This window comes from Budorcas taxicolor, chromosome 12 (genome assembly GCF_023091745.1).
Source record: "Budorcas taxicolor isolate Tak-1 chromosome 12, Takin1.1, whole genome shotgun sequence".
NCBI classification, from domain to species: Eukaryota; Metazoa; Chordata; class Mammalia; order Artiodactyla; family Bovidae; genus Budorcas; species Budorcas taxicolor.
This window is the reverse complement of record NC_068921.1, coordinates 84509780-84523270: the sequence shown is the minus strand read 5'-3', so window position 1 is coordinate 84523270 and position 13491 is coordinate 84509780. Positions and strand designations below refer to the sequence as shown.

The 13491-nt window shown below is 42.9% G+C and overlaps 1 protein-coding gene across 1 annotated transcript in view; it reads right to left on the bottom strand.

Annotated features, from left to right (window-relative positions):
* Positions 1 to 692: 692 nt before the first annotated feature.
* Positions 693 to 13491, bottom strand: part of MYO16 (myosin XVI) — a 395654-nt gene continuing 382855 nt past the window's right edge. The window contains exon 34 of the mRNA XM_052650218.1: positions 693 to 902. Within this exon, the coding sequence (XP_052506178.1) occupies positions 693 to 902 (210 nt within the window). The remainder of the gene's footprint in view (positions 903 to 13491) is intronic.

The window sequence follows — 13491 nt, the reverse complement described above, 5'->3', positions numbered from 1 at the left end:
TGTGCCCGGAACACAGGGCACGGGCAGGAACCGTCTCCTGATCAGTGAAGGAAACAGAAGACATCGGACTTGAGCTGTAGGTCGGCAGAGCTTGCCACGGCGAACCTCAAACAATGACAGGGTCCCGGGAATTTCAAGTACTTTACGTTAAGAAAAAAAAAAAGGTATGTAGAAAAAAACAAGTTCTAGAAATGATTTTTTAAAATCTGTATTTTGAAGAAAGGGAGACCCACCCATGGCATAAAATTATAAAATACAGTAACAAACATGTAAGTCATTATCAGGATTGTAATTCCCGTAAAACACAAACACCTGCACAGAAATAAACCCTATGTCCTGGAGAGTGCATGAGAGGCAAACGACGGGAGGACAGGAACACGCGGTGGGACCGTATGGACACAGGTGTGCGCTGCGGGGCGCCCTCTCCACCAGCCTCCCCTGCGGGCCATGCTGGGCCTCACCACCTGGGGGTAGCACAGCCCGGGGACCACGGAGCCTGGAGACCAGAGCGCATCCCCACAGATCGGGCGAGAGCGTGCGCACACACACACAGAGGGACCCGCGAGCATTTGACCGGGCTGTCCGTGCTTTTGTGTGGCTGTGCAGAGAGCCCCCGGCGTGTGTCGGGGCTGCCTCTGTCCGTGAGCTTGGCACCCTCGGGCGGTGTCACCCCGTGAGTCTGCAGAGGGCCGTCACAGGGTGGAGTCCCAGAACTCGGGGGGCAGCCTGCGGCAGGGGGCCCCCTCGGGCTTCCTGCACGGAGGTGGGGGAGGCGCCCGGGGCTCCCTGGGGGGCAGGATTTGGGGCCAGTCCGCCCGCTCCTCGCAGAGTCTCCGTCTCCAGTCCAGAAGCTCCCGCAGGGCCACGCTCTCGTTCTCCGACAGCCTCAGCTGGTGGATAACCTGGGGGAGGAACGCAGGAAGAAAGGAGCATTGGACACTGCGCAAGAGTGAGACAGAGGGCGGGGTCAGCGTCAGATACCGGGCCTCCGCTGGCTGGGGAGAGATTTTGAGCACCCCCCGAGACCCTCCCAGCTCTGCTGCCCCGGGAAGTGGCATCCTACGGAGAAGCTGACTTCTAAACAGCAGCCCAGCAACCCGGAAGCCAAACAATGCATCACAGGTTCAAATACAGAAAGAAATTCAACCTTGGATTCCAGACTCAATACAAATGTCCCTCAAAACTGAAGGTGACATAAAAAATGTTTTCAGACAAACAAGAACTAGGAAGTTTCGCTATCACAAGTCTTGCCTATTTTGTGAACCTTAACAAAACAAGCAAGATGAAAAAAAAAAAGGAAGTTTAAGAGGGAAGTCAGGACCCTGGAATTAAATGCATGGGTAAACGTAAGTTATGTGTTCAGAATGTTACAGACTTCAAGCTGTGTGTAGAACAACATGCCAACAATAGCTGCAAAAGTCAGGAGGGGTCACGTGGAGCTCAGAGGTTCTGAGGTTCTAGCAGTATTAGGAAAAAGACAAAATTAAAACAATTTAAGATGAAATTAGGGTTTCCCTGGTGGCTCAGTGGTAAAGAATCCACCTGGAATGCAGGAGATTTCAGGTTTGATCCTTGGGTCAGGAAGATCCCCTGGAGAAGGGCATGGCAACCCACTCCAGCGTTCTTGCCTGGAAAATCCCATGGACAGAGGAGCCTGGGGGGCTACAGTCCATGGGGTCGCAAAAGAGTCGGAACAACAGCAACAACGACGATGAAATAAATCAAGATTGATGCTTTATTTCCTAGTGAATGCACAAAAGAATAATGATAGCATGTGTAATTAACAAGTTAATATTAATAAATTTCAATTAACCTAAAAGAAAGTAAGGTGCAATATATATATATGTGGAAAATATATATGTGTGTGTATGAATACATACATACCGGAGAAGCTCTATATATATCTCAGTGAACATTAGATATATAGGTGAACATATACGTGGATATATAGGTGACTGTATATCTAGGTGAACATGTATATAAATGAAGGCCAAGTCCTCATGAAACAGGGTGGAGCAGGACAGGACCCAAATCTCCACCCAGCATCTGGCACTGCTCCTCCTCTGCGGCCGGCTGGCGTGTGCTGGGTTTCGTGCTGGTGTGACCACACACCCCTCCTCCTATCGAGCACAAAATACCTCCATTCTGTAGCTCATCTCAGTGCGAAACTCTTTTCAGCAGCTTTTCATAACGACCACAAGTACAGACGAGCTGGGCGAGGCGTGAGCCTCGGCTGAGACCTTCCTAACAGGGAAGACCGGGAGACCCAGTCACTCCAGACACACCCTGACCTGCAGACAGTGACTTGCAGCGGCTGCTGATCTGAATGAGGCTTGTGGGGAGGGATTTTGACATAAAATGTCCTAAATCCCCTGAGTCATTGCTTCACTGCGGAAAAAAAAAAAAAGCTCTCTATCCTTTCAAAGCTTCTCAACGTTTACTAAAAATATCTGAATTCCCAAGCACATTGTAAAAGGTGAAACCTATACACACAAAGCATTAGGAAGCATTTTCTTAACGAGTATATCAATGTCGTGAATAATGTAGTGGGTACCGAAGAACACCGTCTTTGAATCAACCACCAAGAGCTTTCTACGCTTCCTTGATAAGCAAAAAATCTGACTGACGTTTGCAATAATCAACGAATGCTTAGAATAAACCCTCTTATTGAGAGATCCCATGAAACTTGAATCTGTATCACAGAGATTAATAGGTATTGAGTAAAATCTAATAGGTATAGAAAGATAGTTGCCAGAATGGCATAAATGGGATACTAAAATGTTAACATTATTGATCTTCATTAAAAAAAAACACACAACGAATCTTCACAGGTTATATCTTACACGAAGGTTAAAATTCTGTGTAAGGACAAGTGACAGGTCACTACTTTTAACACAGTGAAGTTCAGAGGGCATTTTAAAATGATGATCCGTGAGACAATAAACAGAAGATCAGAAGATGAGGACGGGCCGCCCTGTCTAATGATCCTTAACCTGATTTATTTAGATGTATTAAATGTATCAGACTACGAGGCACAAAGGTTATATTTGTCACAGTGAAGGAGCTTTAATATTTTAGAATAGCGAACAAATGCAACTATGAATGTTATTTAAATGGTGGCCAAGCAATACACGAAGAATAAAAAGTATCTGCGATGTTATCCAGCATGGTAAAAACATCTAAATCACTTTTATCATTCTTTAAATTTCATGCCCTATTCGTAGTAACAAAAACTCTTATAACTTCTCTTATCATTATTTGATATTTCACAAGTTAAGTAATATTATTAATGATACTGAATAATATACATATTATCATTACAAAGCCAATAATGACTTTGTAAAATTTTAGCTTCAGTGTTGAAAGGGAACCATTTCTTTCCAGGAAGAGAAGTGACCCTGGGGGTTAAGGATGTTGATGGTTCTGGGAACCTGGAGTCAGCCGGCATCACCCCAGGCCTCACTGATCCTGACGTGTGTGGAGGAGAAAGGGTGGCATATTGGTGTCCTTTAAATCTTGTTTCTCATTGCTGTAAAAGACATATCTCCAACCCACGCCACCACTTCAGACAGCTACTTCCTTACTTATTTTCTTATCTGGCATGTTTTATAGAATAGTGTTTGCACAGAAAATCATTCTCTTTCCCAGAACCGGAAGGTAAGAGTTGTAGCTGCGGAAGTAAGAACGGTTCCACACCCAGGGACCCCTGGGTTCCATGTGGCACCACCTCTGGGCTGCATGAAAATGACCAATACCCTATTTTTAAAGAAACTTCTAGACACGTCAGTCACGTAAGCGTCTTAACACGCTGCACGTGGCGTGGAGACGGAGGCGTCAACAAGAGTTCGACCCTTGTTATTAAGTTTTCCTTTCTTTGTTTTTACCATTTACCTGGGAAAGGGGGCTCTATGAAGGAAGGTCTGGAAAGACTTCACAGAGGTGGGCACTTTCGATCTGAATTTTGAAGAAATGAGGGGGCATCTGGAGGAATGGGGGAAGAAAAGGCTGGGGGAGGCATTTTCACGCTGACGCAGACAAGCGCCAGTCACAACACTGACCTCGCTTCTCTAACAGGGAGTCACAAACCCACGGGGATTTGGACTCTGGTATGAGCAGGGCTGGGGTGCTGGACAGACCAGGACTCTGCGGCCAGGGCGTCTGGACCGGAACCCTGAATCTCCTGCCTGATGGCTGCATGACCTGGAGCGAGTGTGTTGCCTTCCTCGCCTGTAATTCCAGTGATCACACCTCCAGAGGACAGGTGTGGGCTACTCCAGTGCCCTAAAAATGTAGCGAGTGCCCTGTGAATGTGGGCTGTTATGACTGCGTCATTGCTACTAATAACTGCTTAACTTGAGAAAATCCCTAAACCTTCTGGTTTACGGTTATCCTCGTGACAGTCAGATAATGTTACATGAAAATAATTTGTGGCCCAGCTCAAACGGTGAAGAATCTGCCTGTAGCATAGGGGACCCAGGTACCATTCTTGGGTCAGGAAGATCCCCTGGAGAAGGGAATGGCAACCCACTCCAGTGTTCTTGCCTGGAGAACCCCATGGACAGAGGAGGTTGGCGGGCTACAGTCCGTGGGAATGCAAAGAGTTGGACATAACTGCGTGATTAACAAGGAAAGCAATACAAAACAGTCTTTTCCTTCCTTGTTCATAAGATCTCAAAATAAGAGTAACACACTGGATTTATAACATAACTGTGACTCATACAGGACTCTAAACTCACACATGAATGATCACATTCTGAAGCCATTTCCCTGTGGGCCGGGATCCTCATCCTTGAACAAAATCTTTTTGTTTCAGCAGGTTTTTAACTGGAAGATTTCTTCACTGAAACAAATCCTTAGAAAATAGTGACACTAATAACTTTATACAGGGAACAGATGGTTGCTAGACTTAACATGGTGATCCTTTCATAATATATGCAAATAGCAAATAATTACACCTGACACTAACATAGTATAGTGAGTCAACTGCATTTCAGTTAAAGCCAAAAAAAATACCACTGGGAGAAACTGGGCTCGCTCTAGTCTTTCTGACAACTGCATGTGAATCTGAAATTCCCAACTAAAATTTCAACAGGAAAAAAAAAAAGAAAATAGTGCTAACTAAGACACTGGTGACTAGGACATGGACAGTTTGGTATAGGGGGTTAAAATAACGTTTTCTTCCCACTTTTGAGAAAATCTTGCTGATTAGGTATTTAAAAGTTTAAGACATGGATCTAGACTGAACCCCCCCACCCGCAGCCCCAGAATTATAAACTGTTTTGTGTCTTCTAATGTCTTCCCTGGTGGCTCAATGGTAAAGAATCTGCCCACCAACGCAGGAGACAAGGGTTTGATCCCTGGGTCAGGAAGATTCCCTGGAAAGGAAATGGCAACCCTCTTCAGTACTCTTGCTTGGGAAATCCCATGGACAGAGGAGCCAGCGGGCTACAGTCCATGGGGTCACAAAAGAGTCGGACACGACCGAGCGACTAAAACAACAGAAACAAGTCTATGTTTGTGCCTTTGTGTGCACACAGTGGTGTCTGACTCTTTGCGACCCCATGGACTGTAGGCCACCAGGCTGCTCTATCCATGAAAATTGCTAAGCAAGAATACTGCAGTGGGTTGCCATTTCCTTCTGCAGCGGATCTTCTACACCCAGGAATCAAACCCGTGTCTCTTGGGTCTCCTGCATTGTCAGGCAGGTTCATTACCAGCTGAGCCATCAGTGAGGCAACAAAGAATGTATCAGTTCAGTTGCTCAGTCGTGTGCGATTCTCTGTGACCCCATGGACCACAGCACACCAGGCCTCCCTGTCCATCACCAACTCCTGGAGCCTACTCAAACTCATGCCCATTGAGTTGGTGATGCCATCCAACCATCTCATCCTCTATCATCCCCTTCTCCTCCTGCCTTCAATCTTTCCCAGCATCAGGGTCTTTTCCAAGGAGTCAGTTCTTCACATCAGGTGGCCAAAGTACTGGAGTTTCAGCTTTGGCATCATTCCTTCCAATTAATATTCTGGACTGATTTCCTTTAGGATGGACTGGTTGGATCTCCTTGCAGTCCAAGGGGCTCTCAAGAGTCTTCTCCAACACCACAGTTCAAAAGCATCAATTCTTCAGCCCTCAGCTTTCTTTACAGTCCAACTTTCACATCCATACATGATTACTAGAAAAACCATAGCCTTAACAAGACGGACCTTTGTTGGCAAAGTAATGTCTCTGCTTTTTAGTATGCTATCTAGGTTAGTCATAACTTTCCTTCCAAGGAGTAAGCATCTTTTAATTTCATGGCTGCAGTCACCATCTGCAGCAATTTTGGAGCCCCTCAAAATAAAGTCTGACACTGTTTCCAATGTTTCCCCATCTATTTCCCATGAAGTGATGGGACCAGATGCCATGATTTAGTTTCCTGAATGTTGAGCTATAAGCCAACGTTTTGACTCTCCTCTTTCACTTTCATTAAGAGGCTCTTGCAGAAGGCAATGGCACCCCACTCCAGTACTCTTGCCTGGAAAATCCCATGGACAGAGGAGCCTGAAAGGCTGAAGTCCATGGGGTCGCTGAGGGTCGGACACGACTCAGAGACTTCACTTTCACTTTTCACTTTGATGCATTGGAGAAGGAAATGGCAACCCACTTCAGTGTTCTTGCCTGGAGTTCTTCTTTGCTTTCTATCATAAGGGTGGTGTCATCTGCATATGTGAGGTTATTGATATTTCTCCCGGGAATCTTGATTCCAGCTTGTGTTTCATCCAGTCCAGCATTTCTCATGATGTACTCTGCATAGAAGTTAAATAAGCAGGGTGACAATATACAGCCTTAATGTACTCCTTTTCCTATTTGGAACCAGTCTGTTGTTCCATGTCCAGTTCCAACTGTTGCTTCCTGACCTGCTTACAGATTTCTCAAGAGGCAGGTCAGGTGGTCTGGTATTCCCATCTCTTTCAGAATTTTCCACAGTTTGTCATGATCCACACAGTCAAAAACTTTGGCGTAGTCAATAAAGCAGAAATAGATGGTTTTCTGGAATTCTCTTTTTTTGATGCTTCAACAGATGTTGGCAATTTGATCTCTGGTTCCTCTGCCTTTTCTAAATCCAGCTTGAACATCTGGAAGTTCACAGTTCACGTATTGTTGAAGTCTGACTTGGAGAATTTTGAGCATTACTTTACTAGCATGTGGGATGAGTTCAATTGTGCAGTAGTTTGAGCATTCTTTGGCATTGCCTTTCTTTGGGACTGGAATGAATACTGACCTTTTCCAGTCCTGTGGCCACTGCTGAGTTTTCCAAATTTGCTGGCATATTGAGTGCAGCACTTTCACAGCATCATCTTTAGAGGATTTGAAATAGCACAACTGGAATTCCATCACCTCCACTAGGTTTGTTCGTAGTGATGCTTCCTAAGGCCCAGTTGACTTCACACTCCAGGATGTCTGGCTCTCGGTTAGTGATCACACCATCGTGATTATCTGGGTCATGAAGATCTTTTTTTATAGTTCTTCTGTGTATTCTTGCCACTTCTTCTTAATATCTTCTGCTTCTGTTAGGTCCATACCATTTCTGTCCTTTATTGTGCCCATTTTTGTATAGGAGATACCAATTAGATATGAAGATGGAATGTAAGTGATATAAAGACTGACTTCTTGCAAGTTTTTGCATCCCTAAGTAGGAGATTTATAATTTGTTCACTTACTCTCAGGGGTTAAAAAAACCCCACAAAATCTCTCACAACCCAGAGGGAAACACAACATGATGTAAAGCCTTAATGAGGTTCATTACATATATATCTACTTACTAATTTTTAACGGTTTTCTATTGTGTCATTAACAGAGTCCTGTGAAATGAACTAATTACTAAATGAGATTCAAATTTTCTTCACTTCCTGTGGCTATGCATTTTTATGAATAATATTAATAAATGTAAATTAATAATTTGCTGCTGATTTTTACCTTAAGTCTTCCCCTTCTAGGATAAAAATAACCTTTGTTAAATAATTCATATGTAAAATCATGTTGCTGTTCATTTGTCACAGAATTGATTTTCCTATTGACTGTTCACCCAAAGGTGAAAAGAGGCATTTACTGACATTTATGGAAATTAAGAGAAGGAAGCGGCTTGGCTGACTGAATACCGAATATTAGCGTTTCAAATGCAAATCCGATTTCCACTCATGCTAACAAGATGTTGGAGGAAAAAAACAATACAGAATGAAATTCAAAAATCAGTTTGTAAAACCAAAGTTTACCTAAATAGACCCCAATGATATGGCTTAAAATGAAATGCCCTTTAAAAAGTCTTTGATTAAAGGGGTGTATATCTCAGTACATTTTTAAAAAATTAAAAAAAAAAAAAGGTCTGAAATCAAAACAGCATTTCTCCTTTAGGCAGAAAAAGAGTTGATCCTTCTTAATTCAGAAATAGTCATTTATACAGCAATCCAATTAAGCTCATTCTTGCTATCTTGTTTCCTGTTTTTGCCTAAGGGTTAAAAAAGGGAAAACAACTCTTCAAAGGGAAAAATTCTATTGGAAATAAGAGTGTGTCTGGACAACAGGCAGTGAGGGAACAGAGGATTTTAACTGTTTACCTTAGCTGTGCATGTTGACTTCTTAAAAAAATTAACCACTCTCCTTTACTTTTATAATGAGTAATATTATATTGGAGCACACTTAATATAATTTAAACAGACATTTATTTGCACTTTGCAGCTGATTTTAAGTTCATAGCTAAGAATAAAAATGGACTCTGATGAGCAGATGCATGTTTTGTTCCTACTGATGGAAAGTTATGAAATAGAAATTTATGACTATACATCTCATGATATAATTAATCTGTGACATTTCAGAATACGGATTTTGTATGAGCTCTAGTCTCTTACCTCAGTTCATTGAAAAAACATGGCAGCACCAGTATAACTGACTAGAACATTGTAGCAAAAATTAATAACATATATTTAGTGCACATTTACTGTAATGACACATAGTAATGGGTTCAAGTACTGAGAATATATGGAAAACCACAAATCCATGTTATTGGAAGCATAAAAAGTAAGAGTGCTACAATTCCTTTAAAAATATTTTTCCTGGGATTATATGGGAGGCTCACTGCAAGGACCAGGAGGCATTATAAGGACAAACCATCTGCTGGATTTTCTCTCTCCGAAGGACGTCTGTTTATATACTTGGCTTGTTCAAAAATCTTCAAAGCCACCGCCTTTCCCTAGCCTAAACAGCCCAGTGCACCTACCTTAGCATGTTACAGTAAGCCCTGTATTTCCTGACCACACGAATCACTCCAGCTTTATCATCACTCATCTTCATAGACTCTGTGCCAGTCTAATCAGAGGTACCCGTCCAATTACAGAACATGCTCTGTAAGCCGACGTATCTTCTCTGTAACAGCCCCAGTCTGTACACCCAGATACAGAAACATCTGCAGTTCTCAAAAGCCTATTCCAAACATCAACTTTTTGATCTTGTTTCACATTCTTTTTTTAACTTTTAAAAATTGAAAAAAATTAAATTGGAATATTTACAACGTTGCGTTAGTTTCTGCTATACCACCATGTGAATCGTCTATATGTACACAGAGAGCCCCTTCCCCTTGAGACTTCCTCCCACCTCCCCATCCCACCACTCTTGGCCATCACAGAGTCACATGGTATCCCAGTAAAAAAATCTCATAACCATGTGAAATAAGCAGGTTAAGAATTGTTAGCCCTCTTTTCATAGATGTTGAAATTCATCTTTAAAGCCCAAACTCACTTTGCCAGTCAGTGGTAGAATCTGGATTAAATTCAAGTACATTGAGTTTAGTCAACCTTCCTAATCATGCTGAGTTCCAAGTTTTTCCTGTCTGCAATGCACATGTTTTCAACAGTTCAGTTCAGTTCAGTCCAGTCGCTCAGTCATATCCGACTCTTCATGACCCCATGAATTGCAGCAGGCCAGGCCTCCCTGTTGATCACCATCTCCCGGAGCTCACTCAGACTCACGTCCATCGAGTCCGTGATGCCATCCAGCCATCTCATCCTTGGTCGTCCCCTTCTCCTCATGCCCCCAATCCCTCCCAGCATCAGAGTTTTTTCCAATGAGTCAACTCTTCGCATGAGGTGGCCAAAGTACTGGAGTTTCAGCTTCAGCATCATTCCTTCCAAAGAAATCCCAGGGCTGATCTCCTTCAGAATGGACTGGTTGGATCTCCTTGCATTCCAAGGGACTCTCAAGAGTCTTCTCCAACACCACAGTTCAAAAGCATCAATTCTTCGGCGCTCAGCCTTCTTCACAGTCCAACTCTCACATCCATACATGACCACAGGAAAAAACATAGCCTTGACTAGACGGGCCTTAGTCGGCAAAGTAATGTCTCTGCTTTTCAATATGCTATCTAGGTTGGTCATAACTTTTCTTCCAAGGAGTAAGCGTCTTTTAATTTCATGGCTGCAGTCACCATCTGCAGTGATTTTGGAGCCCCCCAAAATAAAGTCTGACACTGTTTCCACTGTTTCCCCATCTATTTCCCATGAAGTGATGGGACCAGATGTCATGGTCTTTGTTTTCTGAATGTTGAGCTTTAAGCCAACTTTTTCACTCTCCTCTTTCACTTTCATCAAGAGGCTTTTTAGTTCCTCTTCACTTTCTGCCATAAGGGTGGTGTCATCTGCATATCTGAGGTTATTGATATTTCTCCCGGCAATCTTGATTCCAGCTTGTGTTTCTTCCAGTCCAGCGTTTCTCATGATGTACTCTGCATAGAAGTTAAGTAAGCAGGGTGACAATATACAGCCTTGACGTACTCCTTTTCCTATTTGGAACCAGTCTGTTGTTCCATGTCCAGTTCTAACTGTTGCTTCCTGACCTGCATACAGATTTTTCAAGAGGCAGGTCAGGTGGTCTGGTATTCCCATCTCTTTCAGAATTTTCACAGTTGATTGTGATCCACACAGTCAAAGGCTTTGGCATAGTCAATAAAGCAGAAATAGATGTTTTTCTGGAACTCTCTTGCTTTTTCCATGATCCAGCAGATGTTGGCAGTTTGATCTCTGGTTCCTCTGCCTTTTCTAAAACCAGCTTTAACGTCAGGGAGTTCACGGTTCACATATTGCTGAAGCCTGGCTTGGAGAATTTTGAGCATTACTTTACTAGCATGTGAGATGAGTGCAATTGTGCGGTAGTTTGAGCACTCTTTGGCATTGCCTTTCTTTGGGATTGGAATGAAAACTGACCTTTTCCAGTCCTGTGGCCACTGCTGAGTTTTCCAAATTTGCTGGCATATTGAGTGCAGCACTTTCACAGCATCATCTTTCAGGATTTGAAACAGCTCAATTGGAATTCCATCACCTGCACTAGCTTTGTTCATAGTGATGCTTTCTAAGGCCCACTTGACTTCACATTCCAGGATGTCTGGTTCTAGATTAGTGATCACACCATCGTGATTATCTGGGTCATGGAGATCTTTTTTGTACAGTTCTTCTGTGTATTCTTGCCACCTCTTCTTAATATCTTCTACTTCTGTTAGGTCCAGACCATTTCTGTCCTTTATCGAGCCCATCTTTGTATGAAATGTTCCCTTGGTATCTCTAATTTTCTTGAAGAGATCTCTAGTCTTTCCCTTTCTGTTGTTTTCCTCTATTTCTTTGCATTGATCACTGAAGAAGCCTTTCTTATCTCTTCTTGCTATTCTTTGGAACTCTGCATTTAGATGCCTATATCTTTCCTTTTCTCCTTTGCTTTTCACCTCTCTTCTCTTCACAGCTATTTGTAAGGCCTCCCCAGACAGCCATTATGCTTTTTTGCATTTCTTTTCCATGGGGATGGTCTTGATCCCTGTCTCCTGTACAATGTCATGAATCTCATTTCATAGTTCATCAGGCACTCTATCTATCAGATCTAGGCCCTTATATCTATTTCTCACTTCCACTGTATAATCATAAGGGATTTGATTTAGGTCATACCTGAATGGTCTAGCGGTTTTCCCTACTTTCTTCAATTTAAGTCTGAATTTGGTAATAAGGAGTTCATGATCTGAGCCACAGTCAGCTCCTGGTCTTGTTTTTGTTGACTGTATAGAGGTTCTCCATCTTTGGCTGCAAAGAATATAATCCATCTGATTTCGGTGTTGACCATCTGGTGATGTCCATGTGTAGAGTCTTCTCTTGTGTTGTTGGAAGAGGGTGTTTGCTATGACCAGTGCATTTTCTTGGCAAAACTCTATTAGTCTTTGCCCTGCTTCATTCCGCATTCCAAGGCCAAATTTACCTGTTACTCCAGGTGTTTCCTGACTTCCTACTTTTGCATTCCAGTCCCCTATAATGAAAAGGACATCTTTTTGGGGTGTTAGTTCTAAAAGGTCTTGTAGGTCTTCATAAAACCGTTCAACTTCAGCTTCTTCAGCATTACTGGTTGGGGCATAGACTTGGATAACTGTGATATTGAATGTTTTGCCTTGGAGATGAACAGAGATCATTCTGTTGTTTTTGAGATTGCATCCAAGTATTGCATTTTGGACTCTTTTGTTGACCATGATGGCTACTCCATTTCTTCTGAGGGATTCCTGCCCACAGTAGTAGATATAATGGTCATCTGAGTTAAATTCACCCATTCCAGTCCATTTTAGTTCGCTGATTCCTAGAATGTTGACGTTCACCCTTGTCATCTCTTGTTTGACCACTTCCAATTTGCCTTGATTCATGGACCTGACATTCCAGGTTCCTATGCAATATTGCTGTTTACAACATCGGATCTCGCTTCTATCATCAGTTACATCCACAGTTATGAGACAGAAAGTGCTGTGATGGGTTTACAGGACTTACAAGCACACAATATGGCCAGCCCTCTCAAGAGGTTTTCATTCAAAGTGAGTGATAAGATGTAAAACTCAGAGAGTGAGATGAACAGACATGCCTATACAGGACACCAACGCAAAAACGTCATGAGGAAGCACAGCATTAATTGGCCAATAAATTGCAGATACAGTGACTATGGTTGCAAGACACCAGAGCCGTGACTCAATTCAAGGCAGCATGGCCAAAAAATTCCTACTGCACTGTGGGATTTGTTTTGGAATGAAAGGATGAGTCAGACACTAAAAGAAGAAAGGCTGCTTGAGTCAAGTGAATCAGGAACCCTGTCCATCCTTTTGTTCACATATCCACTGACAGTGACCCCAAATCACAGGAGACGGTGAAGCACTCTGCCATGTGGGATGCAGTTTGAGACTTAGCTCCAAGCTAGCAGTGGAGAGGGAAGTCAGAAGGGAGGCAAGATGCCGGTGTGAAAGTAAGCAAAGCAAAGGTCTCAACCGCAGCAGCCCCCAGACAATGAGGGTTCACGTCCAAGGACACTCACCCCCACTGTCCAAACAGCCAGCATCTGCACTTGCATTAGTTTGTAGGGCACAGCTTACCTGTTAAGTTATTCATTTCTCAAAATACTTTTTCTGGAAACAATTACAATCTGTGTGTCATGATATTAAATATAATTAAA